Consider the following 19,733-nt stretch of genomic DNA (forward strand, 5'->3'; position numbering starts at 1 on the left):
GTAGCAAAGTCTTCACCTGCGGTAGCCTCGAATATAATTATAACTGTGTTACCTGGACAATGGATAACGGAAAAGGCTTGTTCAAATAAAAACGATAAGCTTCTACGTGGGCCTATCTGCGTACAGCAGATGTACGACATGGGCTAAAAGTATCCGTGGACATGAAACCATTTCAGCCCGAGTACATGATTGCGGAAATTATCATTTCCAAACCATGAACATTAATTTGCTGCTGTACCAGACTCATGCTCTGGCTTCAAATCTGATTTTACTGCCTGCTTGCAAGAGCATTAGTGAGACTGGTCACTGATGTTGGGCGTTAGAGGACTGGTTTCACAGCACTGATCCAGTTCATCCAAAGGTTTGACTGGTTTGACGTCAAAAACTGCGTGGATTGCAGTGTTAAACCTGCAGTTAGGTTACTTGGGAGCTATGGTAATACGCTGCAGCCTAAACACAGACGCTGAAATCGGAGTGTCCATCGTTTCACACTCAAGTTTTTGATAGTCATGAGTACACTCTCCTGGTAGTCATAGTGCACTGCATGTTGCCACACTTGGCGAGTGTAAGAATGGGTAAACACGATTTTATACACCGCTTTTATTGTGAATACTTATGAACGTAGTATGACCCCTTCCTGTTAATGTTCCTTTTCTCATGCTGTGTGTTGGACTCAAGGGGCTAATGAGTACAGGCAACTAAAGGTGAGATTGTAGACTATGACCTACTCAGTACCCCTTACATCTGATATTCATTCGTGTGGATGTTACTTAGACATGTAGCACCCACTTAGACCAGACCAGACACCTCCACCCCATAGCAATGACACTCCTTGATGGCAGCAGCCATCCTCAGCAGGATGCAGCGATACACAGACACACACACAAAAAGAAGAAGAAGAACACCACACCAAGATGTTGACCTGGCCTCTAAATTCCTGATCAAGTATCTGTGGGATGCTCCACAGAGGCCCCTCCCCTCAACCCACAGGACCCAAAGGCCCCCACCAACAACATCCTGTTGCCAGGCACCACAGGACACCCTCAGAAGGCCCACGTCCATTCTCTGATGAGTCCCAACTGTTTTGGAGGCACAAGGGAGACCTACACAATATTAGGCAGGTGGTCGTAATGTTCCGCCTGATCGCCTGATGATACTATGTGGAATTGATTTGACAAGTTCTGCGTGTAAGGCAGCAACATGAAGTACTGTATGGCTCCACAGAGCATCTTTGGTGATGACATACACGTCTAATTAGCTTTCAGTTTATTGTGATTGGAGCTGTTCCTCCCTGGAAGATCAGCTGCACTTACCTCCTCTTTGGAGAATACAGGATATTAAGCATTGGGCAATTGTCCTATAATAACACAAAACCAGAGCGAATACAGCCGTTATGGGCAAAATGGAAGCAGGATGAAATTGAACTAATGCAGAAGAAAAAATGAGGACCTTGAGGAAAGCTTCCGTCCTCCTTATACTGCTACTATTTGCTCTCCTGCTATCCTTAAGGTCGAAGGACTTGAAAATCTATTTTCACACTCCGCTTACTCGCCCTCCAGGATTTCACATAAAGGTTTAGTGATGTTTCAATCAGGTGAGCTCAGAGGCCATTCGAGCCACTTGACTTTATTGTGGCATCTATAAAAACGCTTGGCCTTTGGCAGAGTGGTGATTGTTAGCACTCATTGAAACTTGGTGCAAGGTGGCCTGGCTGTTATCTTAACATATTCACATTGGTTTTACTCTGATCTTTTCCCTCATTCATATATCCGTTAGTTTTGCTCTCTGCTGTAACGGTACCATACATAAAAGCGGGTGTACTGAGCAATTAATCAGTCTGTGGTTTTAACAAGATTTACGGCTAAGTTCCCCTCATTGCCATACATCACTGCATGGCAGCAGACCCTTTCTCCTGTCACTGCCAATGAAGGATTTCATAGTTTATCTTGTGCTTGCAGTGGCTATGTTCTTTGTTTAGACAACGTTAGGTTTCAGATTTCTAATGAAGATGTCGCTACGGTAAACATTAGCCAGAGAAATTTGAGATACACAATAGTGTTTTCAGCTAACATAAGTGCTAGTATCGGCATGCTAACTAATAAGTTTAGCTTATTATGTGGCCTGTGACTTCATGAGTATTGATGTGTTAGCATGCTAGCATTTGCTATGTAGCGCTAAAGACAAAATGCAGCTGAGGCCTAAATTGGTAGCCTTGCAAATAGTCGTACTAAGTGGATTTCAAATGTTGTGTTTAGCATGTTCATAACTAAACTCCATATGAACGGCGTCCTCTTGTATTCACAACCTCTTAGCTGGAAATATTTGGAGATCAGAGTTCATGAGTGGTGACAATATGTTTTAACTGACCATCTAATAATTACCATTTTCTCGCTGAGTCAAATGTTTGTATTTCCCATAGCGTCATCCTTTTATCATGCCTTTACAATTCCTCCATTAGCTTAGACCGCTCATTAGCTTGCTAAACTGTTCACTTCGGTGGCTTCTGTACGCAGACATTAGGATCTGTTTAGGATCAGATTTCGTTTGGATCTGTGACTCTGACTCTGGACCAGTCTGGTTAAAACTACAGTTAAAGGGGAATTACCGTTTTTTACAACCTGGACCTTATTTCTTCATAAAATACGATCATTTACTCACCCATATAACTTTGGTGTCATTTGGAGTCGTTCGGATGATATTTAGATCCAGTGGAGCGCTGCGTATATCCGTAGTGGGAGTGACTGGGGCACCGAAACGCAGCCTCTCTCTATAATCTGCCGCAAAACGTGTTCATTTCACCAATATTTTGTTATCATACGCTAGTGCTATGGTGACTCTGGTGACTCCAAATGACAACAAAGTTATATGGGTGAGTAAACGATCGTATTTTATGCCAGAAATAAAGTCCAGGTTGTAAAAAACACAGTAATTCCCCTTTAACATTTCTTTATATCAAAATGCTACGTAAATGATCAACAAGGCACAAAACTGGGGGGAAAGCGTGACTGAATGAATATATTTATCAGCTCATCCATGCATTCTCTGTTGTTATCTGAGCATTTGAGGAAAATGAGAATTTGCTTTTCCCTGTTGTTTGCCCGTGGAACAAAAAGCAGCAGTGCCTCGGCGCGTCTTTGGATCACAGAGTCATAATTCAGCCTTTGGGGTATGCAAGTGTGTCACAAGTAGTATTGCCAGTAAATGAACTCCGCCTGCGCTGTCAACAGTAACTGGTGGCCCCCGCTAAGAAAGGCTTTGTGACTTTGTTCCAGAGAGTTGTGCTCATGCTGTGTCCTACTGTCAGAAGCCATTCTGTCTCGTTCGCTCTCTGTCTCCATCTCTTAGACGGAGCACATACGCAAAGAGGAAGTGCGTTGCAAATGCATGCAGACAAGCTTGCCTATGAATCAGAGGAGATTAGATTAGATTTGTTCAGTGTGCGCACTCAAACACACACTCGTGCTCTCCACTTCACCCTATGTAAACTTCCCACCGCTACACTCTGTGTCATTCCTGTTGTCATTCTAATTTCATCTGAGGAACCCTGCCAAGGCAGTAATGAACTCAAGTCATGAGGCAGAGGCCATGGTGAGTGATTGTGTGTGAGTGTGTGTGAGTGTGTGTGTAGCAGACGGAAAATGAGAGTGGAGGTAAATGGAGGTAAAGATGGTGTTAAAGAGAAGGGCTGGCCGGGTTAACGGCTACTGTCTGTGTGTTTCTCCGTGCCGTGTATAACATTGGGCTGGTTTTAAATTAATCAGTGCAGTGGGGTGTATCATCTAAGCTGCTGTAATGTGTCGACTCCTTTATTCAATTTGAGCAGTAATCTTGGAGCTCCCCGCTGGCCTGCCTTCATCAGCCCCCCGCTACAAAGCTAGCTTAACGTAGCCGCGGAGACACACACACAGGCAGAGAAATGCTAAAGAGATGAGCCGTTCTCTGGATAAAGCCTGAACTTAAGTAAGTGTAGACCGGGGCTAAATCTCCTCATTATGAGGGTATTATGGTCAAGATGGACCTTGTTTGCAGGAGCCGCTTCAGATGGTCGGCTCCAGCTGCTGCGGGGAATTAAAAAAAAAAGATGAAGGCTGTGTAATAGAGATTTGTGGAATAATCCTGTAGTTACATTTAGAAGAGGTAAGGAAGTGATTGCGCTTTTGCAAATTAAACCTCAGCGCCCAGGACGGCAGCATTTATTACCCCTGACCTGTCTGACCTCCTCTCTAATTTCTAAGAAGCTCCATGTAATGTTCCTAACCTCGTAAGTGCATAGATCAGCCGTCATGTTCTTATTTTTCCATCAGCAATTAGTTTTCTTGTCAGTTGTGAATGTTCATGCAGATGCCTGGGTCAGATGTATTAGTCCTCCTGTCCTGAAAAGACAAAGTGTCCTGTTGACGAAGGATAAACATCAGCAAGACAGATTTCACAAACTATCAGATCCTGGATTTCTCTTAGTTAAAGCCCCTTTATAAAGGTTGAAAAAAATCTCTATACATCTACTTCTTCTGGAAGATGGGAGTATATTTTGTACATCTACACTTGGTGCATTTTGTGGTCAGTAACTTGAGAGGAAAGTTAGTACCCCTGAGGTTCCCTTGAGCCAGACCCCTATATCTGCTGGCAGCAACCCAGCAACAGTTGGTTTTATTTGGCAGCGTAGAATAAGAATCTTTGAGTTCAAATTAGGACTGTTCAATTTTGAAGCTGTAGCTTATTTTAAATTGAAATCAGATAAATAGATAATTGGTGGGCAGGTTATGAAAGGTTGGGTTTCTGCCATCATGCTTTCAGCTATAAAACCGACCACACATACTATATCGGTGGATATTAGCATTGGCCAGTTGTTCTGAATGTGATATCTCAGGATTGCCTTGAGGGTCTTTCTTCAAATTTGCCCCAGATGTTCACTTGGACGTAGTTGTCGCACTTTGCTGGTATGAACACTATATTTCAAAAACGCTTTTACTCAAATTTGGCACAAACGTTCACTTTGTCTCAAGGATGAACAAAGGTCACTATTTCCTCTCTAAACATGTTTTTGGCCGCAGCTCAGCTCATAAATCTTAACAACACTTTTAAAAATTGGCATAAACCTTCACTTGGACTTACAAAGAATTGTTAACATTTGGCAGTCAAAGCTTAATGTGTACCGAGTGGCACACACACACACACACACACACACACATACAGTGTATATATATCTATATCAGGAAGGTATTGAGAGAATTTCAACAAGTGATCTCTTGGACTCAAGGGACAATTAATTACATTTTGGTAGACAAAGGTTGCCGTTACCTAATGTACGGCCCAGTTATACTAACTAGATACATCAGGAAAGCCTTGAGGTAATTTCTTCACACGCGGTGCAAACGTTTTCTTGGATTCAGTTATAGGTCAACGTGGCGTCACCATACATTTTTTTGGGCATAGCTCAGTAACATTTTGAAGGACTTTATTCAAATTTGGTCTCAAGGATGAACAAAACACTTTTCCCCCCCCCAAGAATTTGGCTTAAAACCTTTATTTGGACTTTAAAACAGTTGTTTACATTTTGGTGGTCAATGCTAACTGAATGGCCCATTCGTGCCAACACAATATATCAGAAAGACTTTGGGGTAATTTCTTAAAATTTGGCGCAAACATCCGTTTAGTAGTCAAAGGTCACTGTAACTTAATTTAAACATATTTTTGGATGCAACCTAACTCATGCTGATGTTTCTTTAAATTTGACTCATATGTTTATCTGGACTAGAGAGGGAACTGATTAGTCAGTCAAAGATCGCTGTTGCCTAACCTTTGGCCCATGTATACCAACACAATATATCAGCAACGCCTTGAGGGAGTTTCTTCACAATTGGCACTAATGTTTTCTCGGGCTCAAGGAGGAATTGATTACATTTTAGTGGTCAGAGATTGCTGGTACCTCATAAGCGGTCCATTTACACCAGCACAACACATGAGGAATCCCTTGAGGGAATTTCTTCACAATTGGCACATATGTTTTCTTAGACTTGGTGATAACACTTTGAGGGAATTCCTTCAAATTTGGCACAAATATCCACGAATACTTAGTTCTCAAAGATCATTGAAACCTCCCTAAATGTGCTTGTGGTCATTAATCATATTCTAAATGTGATATCTCAGGGAATTTCCTCAAATATGGTGCAACCGCCTACTTGGAACCAATGTTACATTGAGTTATGTCTAATACCGTTCCTCGAAAAGAAAAAAAAAAGTCACATAGTGTGCATAAAATGGATTTCAAATGCACCATAAGCGTTTTTTTTTAGCACAGTTGGTTCCTCATAGGGGGGTGTTGTAGAGTCACATGGCCTGAAGGACAAACGACCTCCTCAACCTGTCCATGGAGCAGGACAGAGACAGCAGCCTGTCACTGAACGAGCTTCTTTGCTTGACTATGGTGTTGTGTAGAGGGTGGTGGACATTTTTCACGATGGACCTGTGCCCTTCTTCTTGGTGCTGCCTCCCCAGCACATCACGGCTTAGAAGAGGGCACTGGCGACGATAGTCTGGTAGAACATCTTCTGGCAGATATTAAACTACCTTATCCTCCTGAAGAAATAGAGACGGCTCTGACCTTTTGTGTATACTGAATCTATTGTAGTCCAATGTGTGATCCAGCTGTAGATCCAGGTACTTATACGTCTGAATCACCTCTACACACTCCCAGTTGATGGTTACAGGCTGCAGGTGGGGCCTGGACCTCCAGAAATCCACTACTATCTCCTTGGTTTTAGCTGTATTGATGTGAAGGTGGTTCACGCAGCATTTTTGCCAATAAATCAAGAATACATTCACTAAATATGATAGAATTTCATACATAGGATTAAAACATTTTATATCTAAAAGGTCAAAGGTCAAATCCACTGTCACATCCCAATGTTCTGCAAAAACACTCAAGTCCTCATTGGGTATATTATAAACTCTACATCTGGACAGACATAGATGTGAACTGCAACTGGTCGGTGAAGTCACACAACACCTACAACAGAGAGAGTTGTGAACCTCTCCTACTACAGCTCCAACTCTGAGCAGCCTATCATCACACACCGTTTTACGCTTTCATCTGAGCCCGGTGACGACCCTCTGCCCACTACCACCTCCGCCACCTCCACTACCGGCAGCATCGCCTCCTCCACCCACCCACTAAAGCGATATCGCACGGCGCGCAGCTGCCACTGTCGTTCCCCTCGCTGCTCTTCCCACCCCGCCCCACCGGGACCGGCGGCAGCGGGTGCCAAACCGCCCCCCGAGAGCCTCGCCGAGGACGCAGCCATGCCGAGCGGTGACACTCAGCAGCCGGACCGCCGACTCGCCTCGACCGTCTCCAGCGCTTCACAGAGGAAGAGGAGGATGCCATGAGATTTCCCACGGGCGCACCTGTGAGTGAACCGGGGGGCAAGAAGAGATAACCGACGGCGGATAATGACGTGATGGTTCCGGTTGTAGATCGAGCACAGAGGGGCTCCTGGCGCTTTTAATGACCAGTGTAGGAGAGGAAATCGCCGGACTTTATTGTGTGTGTGGAGAAAAGGTACTGGATCGACTTCAGTTATAAAGAAAACAACAACAACAAAAGACTCTCAAACAGGTTGCTGAGACATTCTTCAGCCGGAAAGGTAAGCCATCGTGGATTTACAATCATCCGTGCGCCACTCACTCACTCACTCACCGGCTGTGCGCACCGATTCACCCGCTTAATTGAGTAAAATGAGGCTAATCAGGGATGTGATAGCTGCTAAATTGACCTCTACCCGCAAATTCAGTTCAAACACGAGCTGTGTTTGAAGCAGAAAAGTAAGAATTGACCATTTTATGCTGCAGAAATTTAGACATTAGTTGTAATGATGCGGATGGCGCACGGTAATAAGAGTGAAATCGATTTTAGATGGGTCTAACCTCCATCCTATTCCGCCTTCTACTAACTACTAATATCAAAGGCAGTTTGCAATGCGGGAAGGAGAAGAATCATTCATTTAATTTGCAGACTTTGAGCCATGCGTGATCATAAGGAATGCCTTTGATCCAGGGTGATCATATCCACTTTCACATTTCTTATGGGACAATATGAACACCGACAGACTAAATGCATGTAGTGAGTGATGAATGGCACGGGCATGATGAATGTATGCATTTATAATCTGAAGGAAGACATCCGACTCCCATCTTGAGATAACCAGGCTCATTGACCGGCTGACCACATCACTGCTGGGGCCCCCAGGCGCCCTCCTGAAATCATGGTTATAACCGCTGTCACATCATTTTCTTCCTGCTTTCCCAGGGGGCTTTGCAGCACAGTTGAAGATGCTATCACCCAGATGGTGATTTCTTCAGGTAAAGGGTGAGTTTGTGCATGTTTATGGGCTTTGTCTCTGCACACACACACACACACGTGTCAGTAGGAAGGCAGCAGTAGGAAGGCAGCTCTAAACCTTACTGAGGACGATCGTGTGGCGCCTCTGCTCTCTGCATCTCTGGGATCAAAACTGTAAAAGAGAACACCTCCACTTTTGTTTTCAGCTCTCGCATCTCATCTGGATTTCACTGGTTTCCACTATTTTTGGCGCAGACTCCAACCCCTGCTCACTTCACCGACCGAGCTCTCGAGCATCCAACCGTAGACGATCCAAAATAAATCACACTGAGGTAATTAGGACGCCAAACGCACACACACACACAAAAAAAAACACGAGACCAGATCGGGTGTACGCACTGTCAGTCACGTGGAAATAACAGACGACTGAATTCCGTTTAGAGTATTTGAAAATGAAATCATCCACTTTTCCTCCCCCCCTTCTTTTCTTTCTTTCCCCCCGCTCCCCTTCTCTTGCCTTCGTCCGTTGCCTCTTTCCCCGCTCTGGTAGTGGGTGTCTCTGTCCTAGATGTGGATGTGTTCCTCTCCTCACACGCCGAGATGAGTGCTTTCAGAGGCGGACGAGGCAGAAAAGTCCCGATTTTACTACCTGGCTAAATTGCCCCGTGATGGAAAAATATTGTCAAGGGAATGATACTTGAATAATTGAAGCCCCGGGGCTTTAAAATTGCAGGGACTCGCTGTGATTTCCAGCGCAAAGTTGGAGGCCACCTCAACAAAATATTCATATCATTATTTAAGAATGGATATATCAGGGAGCCACTCAGGTGCTGTCATCCTCTCCTGTTCTCTTATACTCTCCCTGTATGATCTCAGTATCCCATCTAACTCCGGTTGTAAAATCTCCTCTCTAAAAGAACTCTTATCGATAGCTTTATCTCATGTCTCGGTGAACGGGAGCTTTAAATGAAACAGTCTTAGCTTTCAAGATGATATTTTAAACCCATATCACCGCCCCTGACGCGGTTATATGTTCTTTATTTGCAATGAAATGTTAATGAAACGATACATTTTCTGGACAGATTGTAAAGAACACAGTAGGAATACTATAGTTGCAGCAATACAATTGGATTAACAGAGGGTAATTTGATTCATTTTCCAAATCATTCATGAAGCAAAGATGGTTAAATTAAGGTTTAATCAGTTTCTAAGTAAATTCAGATTATCCTGGGTTTAGGGGAGGTTTTGTTTCTGGACTATTTCCTCACCAGGCATAGTGACTTCCCAGAAACTCTGCAGCTCTGAAACTATGACTGACTGAATATTTCATCAGCCCGATGAAATGAAATCATTCTTATCAGAGATTCCAACTCCAGTGATCAGAAAAGACATGTGCATTCACATCTTGGCGTGCACACAGTGGTTCTGTCCGCTGTGGAGGTCGAATCTGACGGAGATAAAACAATAGAAGAAGGTTTATTGAAAAACCTAGTAGTTTAGTCAGTAGAAAAAGATGACTAGATCAGACCGAGGCAAACCCGCTCACATTGATTCCAGGGGCGCACTGTCAGGACTGTCTTATGTACGTCTTTGCTTGGGTCCCTCCAGAACCAAGGGATGCTGCCGGTCTTTTCAAACACTTGTTTGAACAACTCTTTGTAGCAACCTCCATGTTTCTGTTCCTCCTGAAAACCCATCATGTCACATGGCGTTTATCCCACGTACACAGAAATAATGGATTCATTCCACTCAGTGGGTTATGACCAAGGATGGTGGTGTACATGGTTATTAGGCCATAATATTATATTATAATATTATACCAGGTTACACCATCCTCTCAATCTAATTGTAAATCCAATTTCCATCAGGCTAGTCTGTTCAGATGGAGGTGGTTACATGAGTGATTTTTGTTCTGATCGGTCTATTACTGGAATATTATTGCCAGTGATGATAATACACTAAGAAGTCTCCAGTCTGCCAGACAAGAAACAGCGAGGCACAAAACCCAATGAAGATGTAACTAGTCATATGAGCCTTTTTTGTTTTGTACGGGCACATCAAATCTGATAATAGGTCTCAGACGGGGAGTTTTAGAGGAGGTGAACGTTGGATTATCATATTCAAACAGACCCAAGTGAGATGTTTCTACATTTCCAGTATTTTGCTTAAAGGCTGATCTAATAATGCCAGTGTTAGCTTCAGACTGAAAAAAAAAACCCGGTATCACTTCCCATCTACCTCTTAACAAGAGATCAAATAAGGGTATTTTCCAAAATGTCAGGTTTTCTGTTACCTTGTAGTTTTGCTTTTCTAATTAAATTTTTCTTTCAGAGCCTCTCTTTAATTTCCGTAGCTCGCACAGGCATCACACAGGGGAAGAAGCGCCTGATTTGAAACCATCATCACCATCACCACGTCGTCCCACATGAAACTTCTGAGGGATGCAGTGCTTTTTACCTCCACACTGTTCCACCGGGGATACGTTGGCTGGTGGATGTGTGAGTGCGTGCGCTCGCGCGCATTTAGCTGACTGCTCGGGATCGTTTCGTTTCCCACAGAGAAAACGAATTAAAATATGACACCTCTCTCTTCTGCCTCTCATCTCCTGCTTTTCTCCGAGTCAAGAGATGACAAAACGGCTAAATATAGTTCCGCGAGTGGAGTGTGAAACCTCTCCACCTCTCTCAGCGTTTCTAACACAGTGGCGGTCGAAGTGAGAGGATTTTGCGGTAGCCTGAACAAAACTTTAATCAGCTCATCAATCAACCCTTAAAATGCATTTTGTATATGAAAGGGAGAGATCAAAACTTCACATGGTTGCACAGCATGGAAAACATAGCAAATATAGTGCAGTGCAATATAATGTCCTTGGTTTTACTCAGCAGAGAGACGCTTATTCGTGAAGCACGGTCTCATGTCAGCGCCATCGTACTAATACGTTACTTCAGATCCACAAAAACTTAATTATAAAAAATGAAAAGCCCTATTTTTGGTGGATGGCTCTCGTGTCAGCTCCAAATGCCAATCCCGTGGAGATCATCCAACAAGTTGCAAACATATGCCTTATCTTAAACTCACTGAAAAACAGATTTAATGTTTCTACACTGAATACTTCCAGGCGGTCATAGCTGCCCTTTTGTGGACGGACTTTACCTTTTTAGAAAGAGACAGGTTCAACCATTAAGCTATGTTTTCTTATCAATTGGCATATGTTAGTGGGACCTAAAACAGGGCATTCAGATTGCTTATGCTGTTTTATGACAAAAGGAAGCACATCGTCACATTTGAAAAGCTCGATATAGGCATTATTTGTAGCCTAGAAGCCAGCCTAAACTTCCCTTAGGCACAAAATGTTTTTAACTGAAAGTTGGTCTGGAGTCGCTCTATTGGGAACTGATCGTGCCCCGGCAAAGATCTGCACCGTCAATCAAATGTCTGGGTGTGCTTTGTGCAAAACGGCTCTGATTGGTTGTAGGTGTATTTAAACTCTGTCTGGCTACACAAAGTTACAACATTTGGCCTTTTGGCTTGAAATTGTCTTACTTTACACCTTACTATATAGTTGTGTTTAAGATCCATAAACAATAATTGCGAATTTAGCGCTAGTCAATTGATAGGACTAGGTGTTAACAACCACTGAGTTGGCCGGAGAAGTCCTCTACTGTGATTTAGCACAGAAATGCCCAAATCCTCTGGTTTCAGCTCATTAGATGGGCACGTGTATTGGTTTTATTTGGTGAACATTTTGGTTTTGGACTGGTGGTTGGACAGAGCTAGACATTTGAACATGTCATTGAGGCCGTTTGCGTTATTGTGTTACACTTCATTGATCATTTAATGAAGAAAATAATTGACAAATGGATTAAGATTTGAAAAACATTACTAGTTACAGCCCTGCAAAATGCTCTGCGTTCAAGTGCTAGCATAAGCCGTGAGCGGTAGCTAGCTGCTAGCAACTGTTGGCGTCTAGAACTCACCACGGCTAACATTTTAGCAAGCTAACGACTGGTGTAACTATAGATAAGGCCAAAGGTGTAAAGAAAGGATGGACTTTTCAATTTGAAGGTAGCATCACAGTGTTGCTGACAGCCAATGGTCTCTTTCATTGTGACACACATTACTTCATATCGTCCTTTAGCGACCCTCTGAATCCCAGTAATCCCTGTAAATCTCAGGGATACACATTGCCTTCAGCCCCTCTTTTCTGCTGTGAGGAAGTGGATCCTTTCCCTTACTGTGACTGAAGCTCACTTGGCAGATTCACTTTGTATAACTCGAGTCTACCGGTCACCTGGGACTGGTACACATGATGATTTAAGGGAATAGTCTCGTGTTGTGGAAATCGGATGCCTGTTAGCTCGTCTGAGACCTTATCATCCCCCTTCATCTCTGTCACTCGTCCAGGTCGACAATTTACGGGATTTCTTGCAGATCCCCGAGTTCCATTCAGGCCCCTGTTGAGTCCAAGGGTGTGCGTTTCTCGGGTGAATCAGGCAACTGTGTACCCACTGGGAGTCATCCATGAACTGCGCTGGATAAGATACTCTGACAGAGTTAGAGTTGAGTCCTCCAACCTCTGTCACTTGCCGTCATTGTCTCTCCAGTCTGTTGGAAACTCTCTAATCTGAGGCTTTACCTCAATGCTCCCTTTCTAGCATAATTTGGTCGCATGTTAGTCAAAATCACTTATTTTTGTTTTTGGGAAGACTCCGTTGCGTTGTCTGCATCGATATACGTCAGGGGAGGTCGTCATTTTTGCATAAGTGCGCCACAGCGGCGGTGCACCGGTCTCAGATTTCAATTGATATTCCAGCAGGGGGAACGATGTGCAAGGTGGTGAAAGAGGAGGATGTGGTTGGAAGAGTGAACGAGAGACGAGGAGAGTAAAGAATAGACGAGGAGGAGGAGGAGGAGGAGGAGTGAGGAGGCATAAGCTGGTGAGGGAAGAGATGGAGAAATGGGGAGCAAGAGAGACTTCACATCGCTTTTAACGACATTATCGCGGCCCGTGGTGTATATAATTTAGTACGATGACGCAATGGGAGATACTGCAGAGAGTTAGCTGTCTGCGAGGGGAGGCTCTCATGCTCATTTCAGCGCACACATACACACTCTAACAATGCGTTTTCCCTCTGCAACTGTGGTACCAATTTAAATCTGGTAAACGATAAGACTTACAGCCCTCTTCCTATCATATTCCCATTTTAAATCTCCCTCTCTAACCTTGCATTTCTGTTTGCATTCAGGCAGCTGAGAAGCAAACGAAAACATTTTTGCAGGATTTAAATGCAGGCAAACACCCCAACCCTAAACCAGCATTCGCTTTAGCCCTCTGGATGAAATTTCATGTCAACACACAAAGCTATTTCATGAGGCAAGGAGAAGACTTAAATTCACTACCAACTGCTGCTCTGGGAGGCTAGTGGAGTTTAGAAAATCGCATTAATACTCCGGCAATGAGCAAGAAACTAGATTTCTTTTCCTATCAGTTTAATTGGCATAATTAAATGTTGTTCCTCTACTGAGAAATATCCGGATGTTTGAGTTAATCAACTTGAACAGAGGATAAACAGTGTCGTCTGGTGTTGTAATTACTATAATAGCAGTGCTTAAAATGAATAATGGTGCCTGAAGTCAGCTGTATAAATTAGGCTAAATTAATGTCAAAACCGAGCGTTTTACTTACTGATCTAATCGGTCATCCTCTCTGGGCGCTCTCATTTGGGTTGTGATTGCGTGCTTATTTGGTGTTTGCGATGCAGCTGATAGTGGAAAGAAATGAAGGCACCCCACGCACACACACATACAGTGCTCTACGTCTGCTGGAGCACGTTTATTGCTTTCTGGCGGTGTTGACAATAAGGTCTATTTGAGGCCAAGACGAGCGCGTTCGCTGTGTGCATTGGAGATAATTATGTGTGTGGAGGTTTTTGATTTATTTTCACTTGCGCCGTTTTTTTCCGCCTTTGTGAGCCACTTGTTTAAAATTATTTACCTGCAAAGCAGAGAAACCTCTGGAGGAATTTTAGAAAGCCCAGCACGGATTTTGCAGTGAGTGCATGCGTGTTAATTTATTATTTCCTGTAACTTTACTCCAGCTTATATTCTCACTAGCTCTCGGCAGCACATTACATTACATTATATGTATCTTTTTGAATTTTGCGAGGAGGAGACTTCGATCATCCACGCGTCTCCAATAGCTGCATTCGAGTCAGTCACAGTAAACCCAAATGTCACGTAGATGCACGCACTTATCAGATTTAGTATGCTGGAACAGTGCTGCACATATGCACACCACATAGCACCCATATGGCTAGTGTGCGTTTGATTCGTGCCGCTGCAGCCAGCATGCTAATCCATTCACATCCTGAGTGTTTGTTTCTAATCCTAAGCATTGGTATTCAGCACACCTCATAATTGTTGCTTTCAAAAGGTTCTGAAGTGAGTGCAATTATGCGGATGCCTCTACTCACGGGTTCAGTTGCAAGATTCAGCGTCATATGAGAAAGCAGATGTGTGTTTCTACTTTCAAATATGAAGCTTTACAACTCATCTTAATATCATAAATAAAATTAAACCAAATATTCGTAGGTTTGTGGACTGCTGAGTGAGTGTTTCCCTCATGCCCCTCATGTAATTAGTACCTACATTTTGCGTGCTATTTAATTGCTTGATCAAATCAAATAAAAAAAAGACTAATTACCTGTGAAACTAATGATTAACTGCAGCGCTGTGCAATATGCTTTCCTCTTGACAGAAGCCTATTTCTCTCTCCTGCAGGAGTTCCAGCGAGCAGTGTTTTTGAGATTAGCACTCCACAGGCCTGCCATGGTTTCCTAGCTTCTCGCATTCTTCCATCTCCGTGTCTCCCGCCGTCTTCTGATGTAAGCGTCCATCTCTTTCATTTATATTCGGCTGCGAGCTTACTGTGCCTTCGGCGGATGGAATTATATTTCCTCTAAGCCCTTAACCTCTGAAAAGAACTCAACATCAGCCCCGGGGCTATGAAAGCGGCGGATAAATTTGAGAAATAGTTCAATATTTTAAGGAATGATTCAGTCTTTTCAGGAAGTGGATGAGAGGATCAGCCCTCAATCTCACGGTGGAGTTTATTTAAAGTGTTGAGCTAAAGCCGAGAGGTAATTAACTTAGCTTAGCATAGAGGTTGGAAACAGGGGAAAGCACAGTATAAGCATTTCTGTCCATACAGGAGTATAAACAGAAATTCAAATTATAAAATTATATGTGTGGAGTTACTGTATATCTTTTAGCAGTGTCAGTATGATAAACAGTGAGCTTTAGAGGAGGTAGTAGATATATTTCTCAGCTGTCGAGGGCCTAGTCGTTTAACCAGCGCTTAAGCTAAGCTAGGCTAATTGCCTCCCATCTCCAGCTCAGGATCAATTCAGAGAGAACAATAACTCAAAGTTTGAATTTAAACTTAGACACACTATGTACAGCTGATCATAAATGGGCCAATTTCACATTAAAGACGTTGTTGGTTTTTATTTACTTGACGATTAATTCAAATATAAACAGTTTGCGATTGTCTTGAATGGTTACTTTTCACCCACAGTTAGCGGTTGGGTTTCACCGCATTCAAAGTCAAGTTCCTCAACAGAAGCTGTGGGTGGCACTAGTTCTGTCCTCAAAATCACTAAGAGAGGATCAGTCCAATCTCGCCTCTAGTTGGGAAATTTTTAAGCAGCGTGTCTCCACCACATCATCCAAACAGTAAATGAGGTCATGTGTTAAGAATGACTCCAACAATCAGCTGAGCATTAAAGGTATTTTTGGGTCGGTTGGTGGTGGCCCGATGCCTTACTGAGAGACTTTACATTACCACGCGCCTGTCTGATAACAACGGCATCATAACCAGCTTGTTACAGCGCGTTTCATCAGTTTCAGTTACATCACTATTGTACATGAATATACTAATTCAGCCTACATTTCTCATCTTTTCAGGCATTATAGAAACCTCTGCTGGACGTAAGTACAAAATCCAGACGCCATTCATAGTCTCTGTTTCCTCCCTCTTCTCTGTGTTCACACTTTCCTTTGTTCCTCATGTCTCTCCCTGAAGGGTTTGATGGAGAGCTGGTCGAATGTCAGCGGGAACTATTGTTATAACCGGAGGAATTCTCGCCGGAGTGATACTGCTGTGCATCGTAGCAGTTCTCTGTTACTGTAGACTCCAGGTATCATTACGTGTGTGCGTATGTTCGTTTTTTTTGTCAGTCACTGGATGGAAGGAGATTCTTTTGAAAAGTATACCAAAACCTTTCAAACTTTCGTCAAGTGGAGCCAGAGCAGGGATTCCCTGCACAGTGTCCGCTTTTTGTGAAGAAAAGAAATACTCTGAAAGGTCCAGGAATCTGTAGTTTTCCTTAGATGTGTTTCTGTTGATGTTTATGTATATTTAATTTAATTCCTGTACTTTTGATATTAGTAGTTTAGCATCTATATCTGTGTGCGTTAGTGCATGCACTTAAACACTTAATTATTGTATGAATTAAGTAAAAATCTGCCATTATTTTACTCAAGTTAATTCTTTTTATCACATACGAGTACAAAAACATCACAATCTACTTAATTTTGACGTTGAGAAAATGAAATCGTTTTACTAGATAGAAAGAAAACACTTACCTACGGGTCCTCTCCATGTAAAGACAGAACCAGGAAGAGATTAGCCTAGCTTAGCATAAAGCAGGGGAAACAGAAAAACCTGTCTCTCTTCAAAGTTTCAATTTAAAACAGTTTTGTTCTATTACTTTAAATAACACACTAAAACAAATGTGAGACAGTTTGTGGTTTTAGGGAACAGTTATTCTGTCCGTCTGTGGCGCTTCCTAGATGGTTGCCCGGCAACCTCACTGTGACAGTAAGACTCCGGAATGTCATTGGACAGTTAACAGGACTACAGTAGCTATGTGGCGACAAAAGAACATGTAATATTAATGAGATTCAGCGAGTTGTAGCGACGATAGATAGGTTGACCTAATCTCAAGTTGTAGGCAACAAGATTGGTGTGACCAGTTTGGACCAGCTGGCACAGTTGATTTACATAGGATGCTAACAAGAGAGCTCCCCAAATGTTTATCAGAAGGGAACACCGTCCATGACTTTGGTTTCTTACCATCAAATTCACCGAGCCCAGAGTAACGGGTGAACCCACGTGGAGTTGCGGAAAGTAGTGATGATATTTTCGTTTTTCAAACAGAGAGCAGTGACAACAAGAAGAGCTAGCTCCATCCATACGCTAGCAATATTTTAACATTGTTATTCTTTGAAACATTTGGGAACGGAAATAAATTTATATGAGAAGGTTATCAAGACGACCAGAGCCTGAAACGTCCACTAGCTGTCAGGGACAAAGCGATGGGTGATATACGGATAGCTGTATATGTGACTGATGTCTTTTTTTCCTTTAAACATAACTGTTGCACATTGACTAAACAAACTAACTAATAATATTAATTTGGGGGTTTTAGTAATACTTTGACTTTCCCTCCTAGTTCCCTCCTAGCCCAGGTTTTGTATGCTGAGCTAGGCTAATCTCTTTCTGGTATCAGGAATTTAACCAAATCGAATAATCTGGTTTGCCCTGCTAACTAGTTGTGATCACTTGTTTGTATTTTTTTGCTACTATATCAGCTGTGTACTGTGGCAAGCTTCTTGACAGTTTAGTAGTATGGTAAATGTTATGTCGGGGGTGGTAAAAGATTCTACAGACACACTTATTCTTTATTCGTATGTTAGACAGGCATGCGTATCAATTTTCTCTTCCACCTTGTCTAGACAAGAGAATAAGTAAGCTCAATTTTCAGTGTCCAACTCTTCCATCAATATATTTTCAATTTTCATAATGCAGCGCATCACAAGTATCAAACTCTCTCTCCTGGTGTCTTCCTTGTCATCCTCCTCCAGTATTACTGCTGTAAGAAAAATGACTCTGAGGTGGACGTGGGCTCCGTGGTGGGAGCCGACCCCCTCTCCCACTTTCCGTGCAACGCCTGCAACGCCCTCGCCATGGACGGCGCTGCCATCACGCCCGTCTCTCTGGACCAGCTGGACACGGGCTCCCACCACAACCACTGCCCCACCTGTTCGCCGTACCCCGTACGCGCCGGACTCACAGACGACATGCGGAACGGCGGGGAGCGGCTGGGCTTCCACACCTACTACGAGAACCCGTCCGTGTCCCTCCCCCTGTCTGCCAACCCGCAGGGCTCCTCGCCTCTGAGCTACTACAACCCCACGGACATGTTTCCTCCCCCGCCTCGCCCCTACAGCACCCAGGTCTGACCTTTGCTGTACCGTAAAGACGCACACACATATATTTAAACACGATTTACACACATATAACATGTACACATCCAGCACATGCCCTTTTGTTTGGGACTAAATTCAGGTAAAGGATTAGGATACAGCACAGTTACACATTAGCTCACTTCAGTCGCAAACTCAATCATTCCAGGGAGGTGACTCATAAACTGAGCCCACTGATGGAGCTCGTGTGTGGGCCACAAATCCATGCAGCGGCCCCTGGGAGCTGCAACATGAACAGAATTAGATTAGCAGGGAAATGATGCGTAACTCTGGTACAACCTCAGTTTGAGTCACACATGCTGATACAAGCCAGTGACTGTGCATGGAGTATAGCGTCAGACGCACAAAAAAGCAGTTGTGTAGGTGGTAGGAAATATCATAAACAATATGACTGATCATTAACCATAAAAAGAATATGATGTGCACCACAATCCCATGATATATTGAATCACTTTCAAATCATTTTCTGGTAACTTTTGTGGCTTTATTTTTTTGTAATTTGGGAGTAAGTGGAATTTCCCTAATTGAACTCAGTCCCTACATCCCTAAGAGGCCGCAAATGACAAAGACCCTTTTTGGAAACTTAGAGGCAAAAAAATAGGAAATGAATTGTAAATTACGGACAATTTTCTGCCCTTGTCCCACTTCCCTTTATTCACATGTGACTTAACAAAATTCAAGTGTTAAAAGGGGAACTACTGTTTTTTACAACCTGGACCTTATTTCTGGCATAAAATATGATCGTTTACTCACCCATATAACTTTGGTGTCATTTGGAGTCATTCATCAGATATTTAGATCCGCGTATATCCATATAGTGGGAGTGACTGGGGCACCGAAACGCAGCCTCTAAATAATGCATTATCTGCCGCGAAACTCGTTCATTTCACCAATATTTTGTTATGATACGCTAGTGCTATTCCCTGTTGAGTCCGGAGTTACCTGTTATCATCATCTGGGGTCTGTAGATTGACCTACTAACCTCTGACCTGGATGATGTCATCTCTGAGCGCCGTGCACACCCCACGCGGCTTGTTTACCTGTAATTTGCTACTGCTAGTTTTTT

At 43.1% G+C, this 19,733-nt stretch overlaps 1 protein-coding gene across 1 annotated transcript; it reads left to right on the forward strand.

The window, feature by feature from the left end:
- The first annotated feature begins 15,747 nt into the window (after positions 1-15,747).
- LOC311505915 (protein FAM163A-like) lies at positions 15,748-18,706 on the forward strand. Its single transcript, XM_084569741.1, has 2 exons — positions 15,748-16,536; positions 18,266-18,706. The coding sequence occupies exons 1-2, from the start codon at positions 16,444-16,446 to the stop codon at positions 18,641-18,643; spliced, it is 471 nt and encodes a 156-aa protein (XP_084425867.1). The 5' UTR covers positions 15,748-16,443; the 3' UTR covers positions 18,644-18,706.
- Positions 18,707-19,733: the final 1,027 nt, after the last annotated feature.

This window comes from Chelon labrosus (assembly GCF_963514085.1).
Source record: "Chelon labrosus genome assembly, chromosome: 20".
Classification (NCBI taxonomy): Eukaryota; Metazoa; Chordata; class Actinopteri; order Mugiliformes; family Mugilidae; genus Chelon; species Chelon labrosus.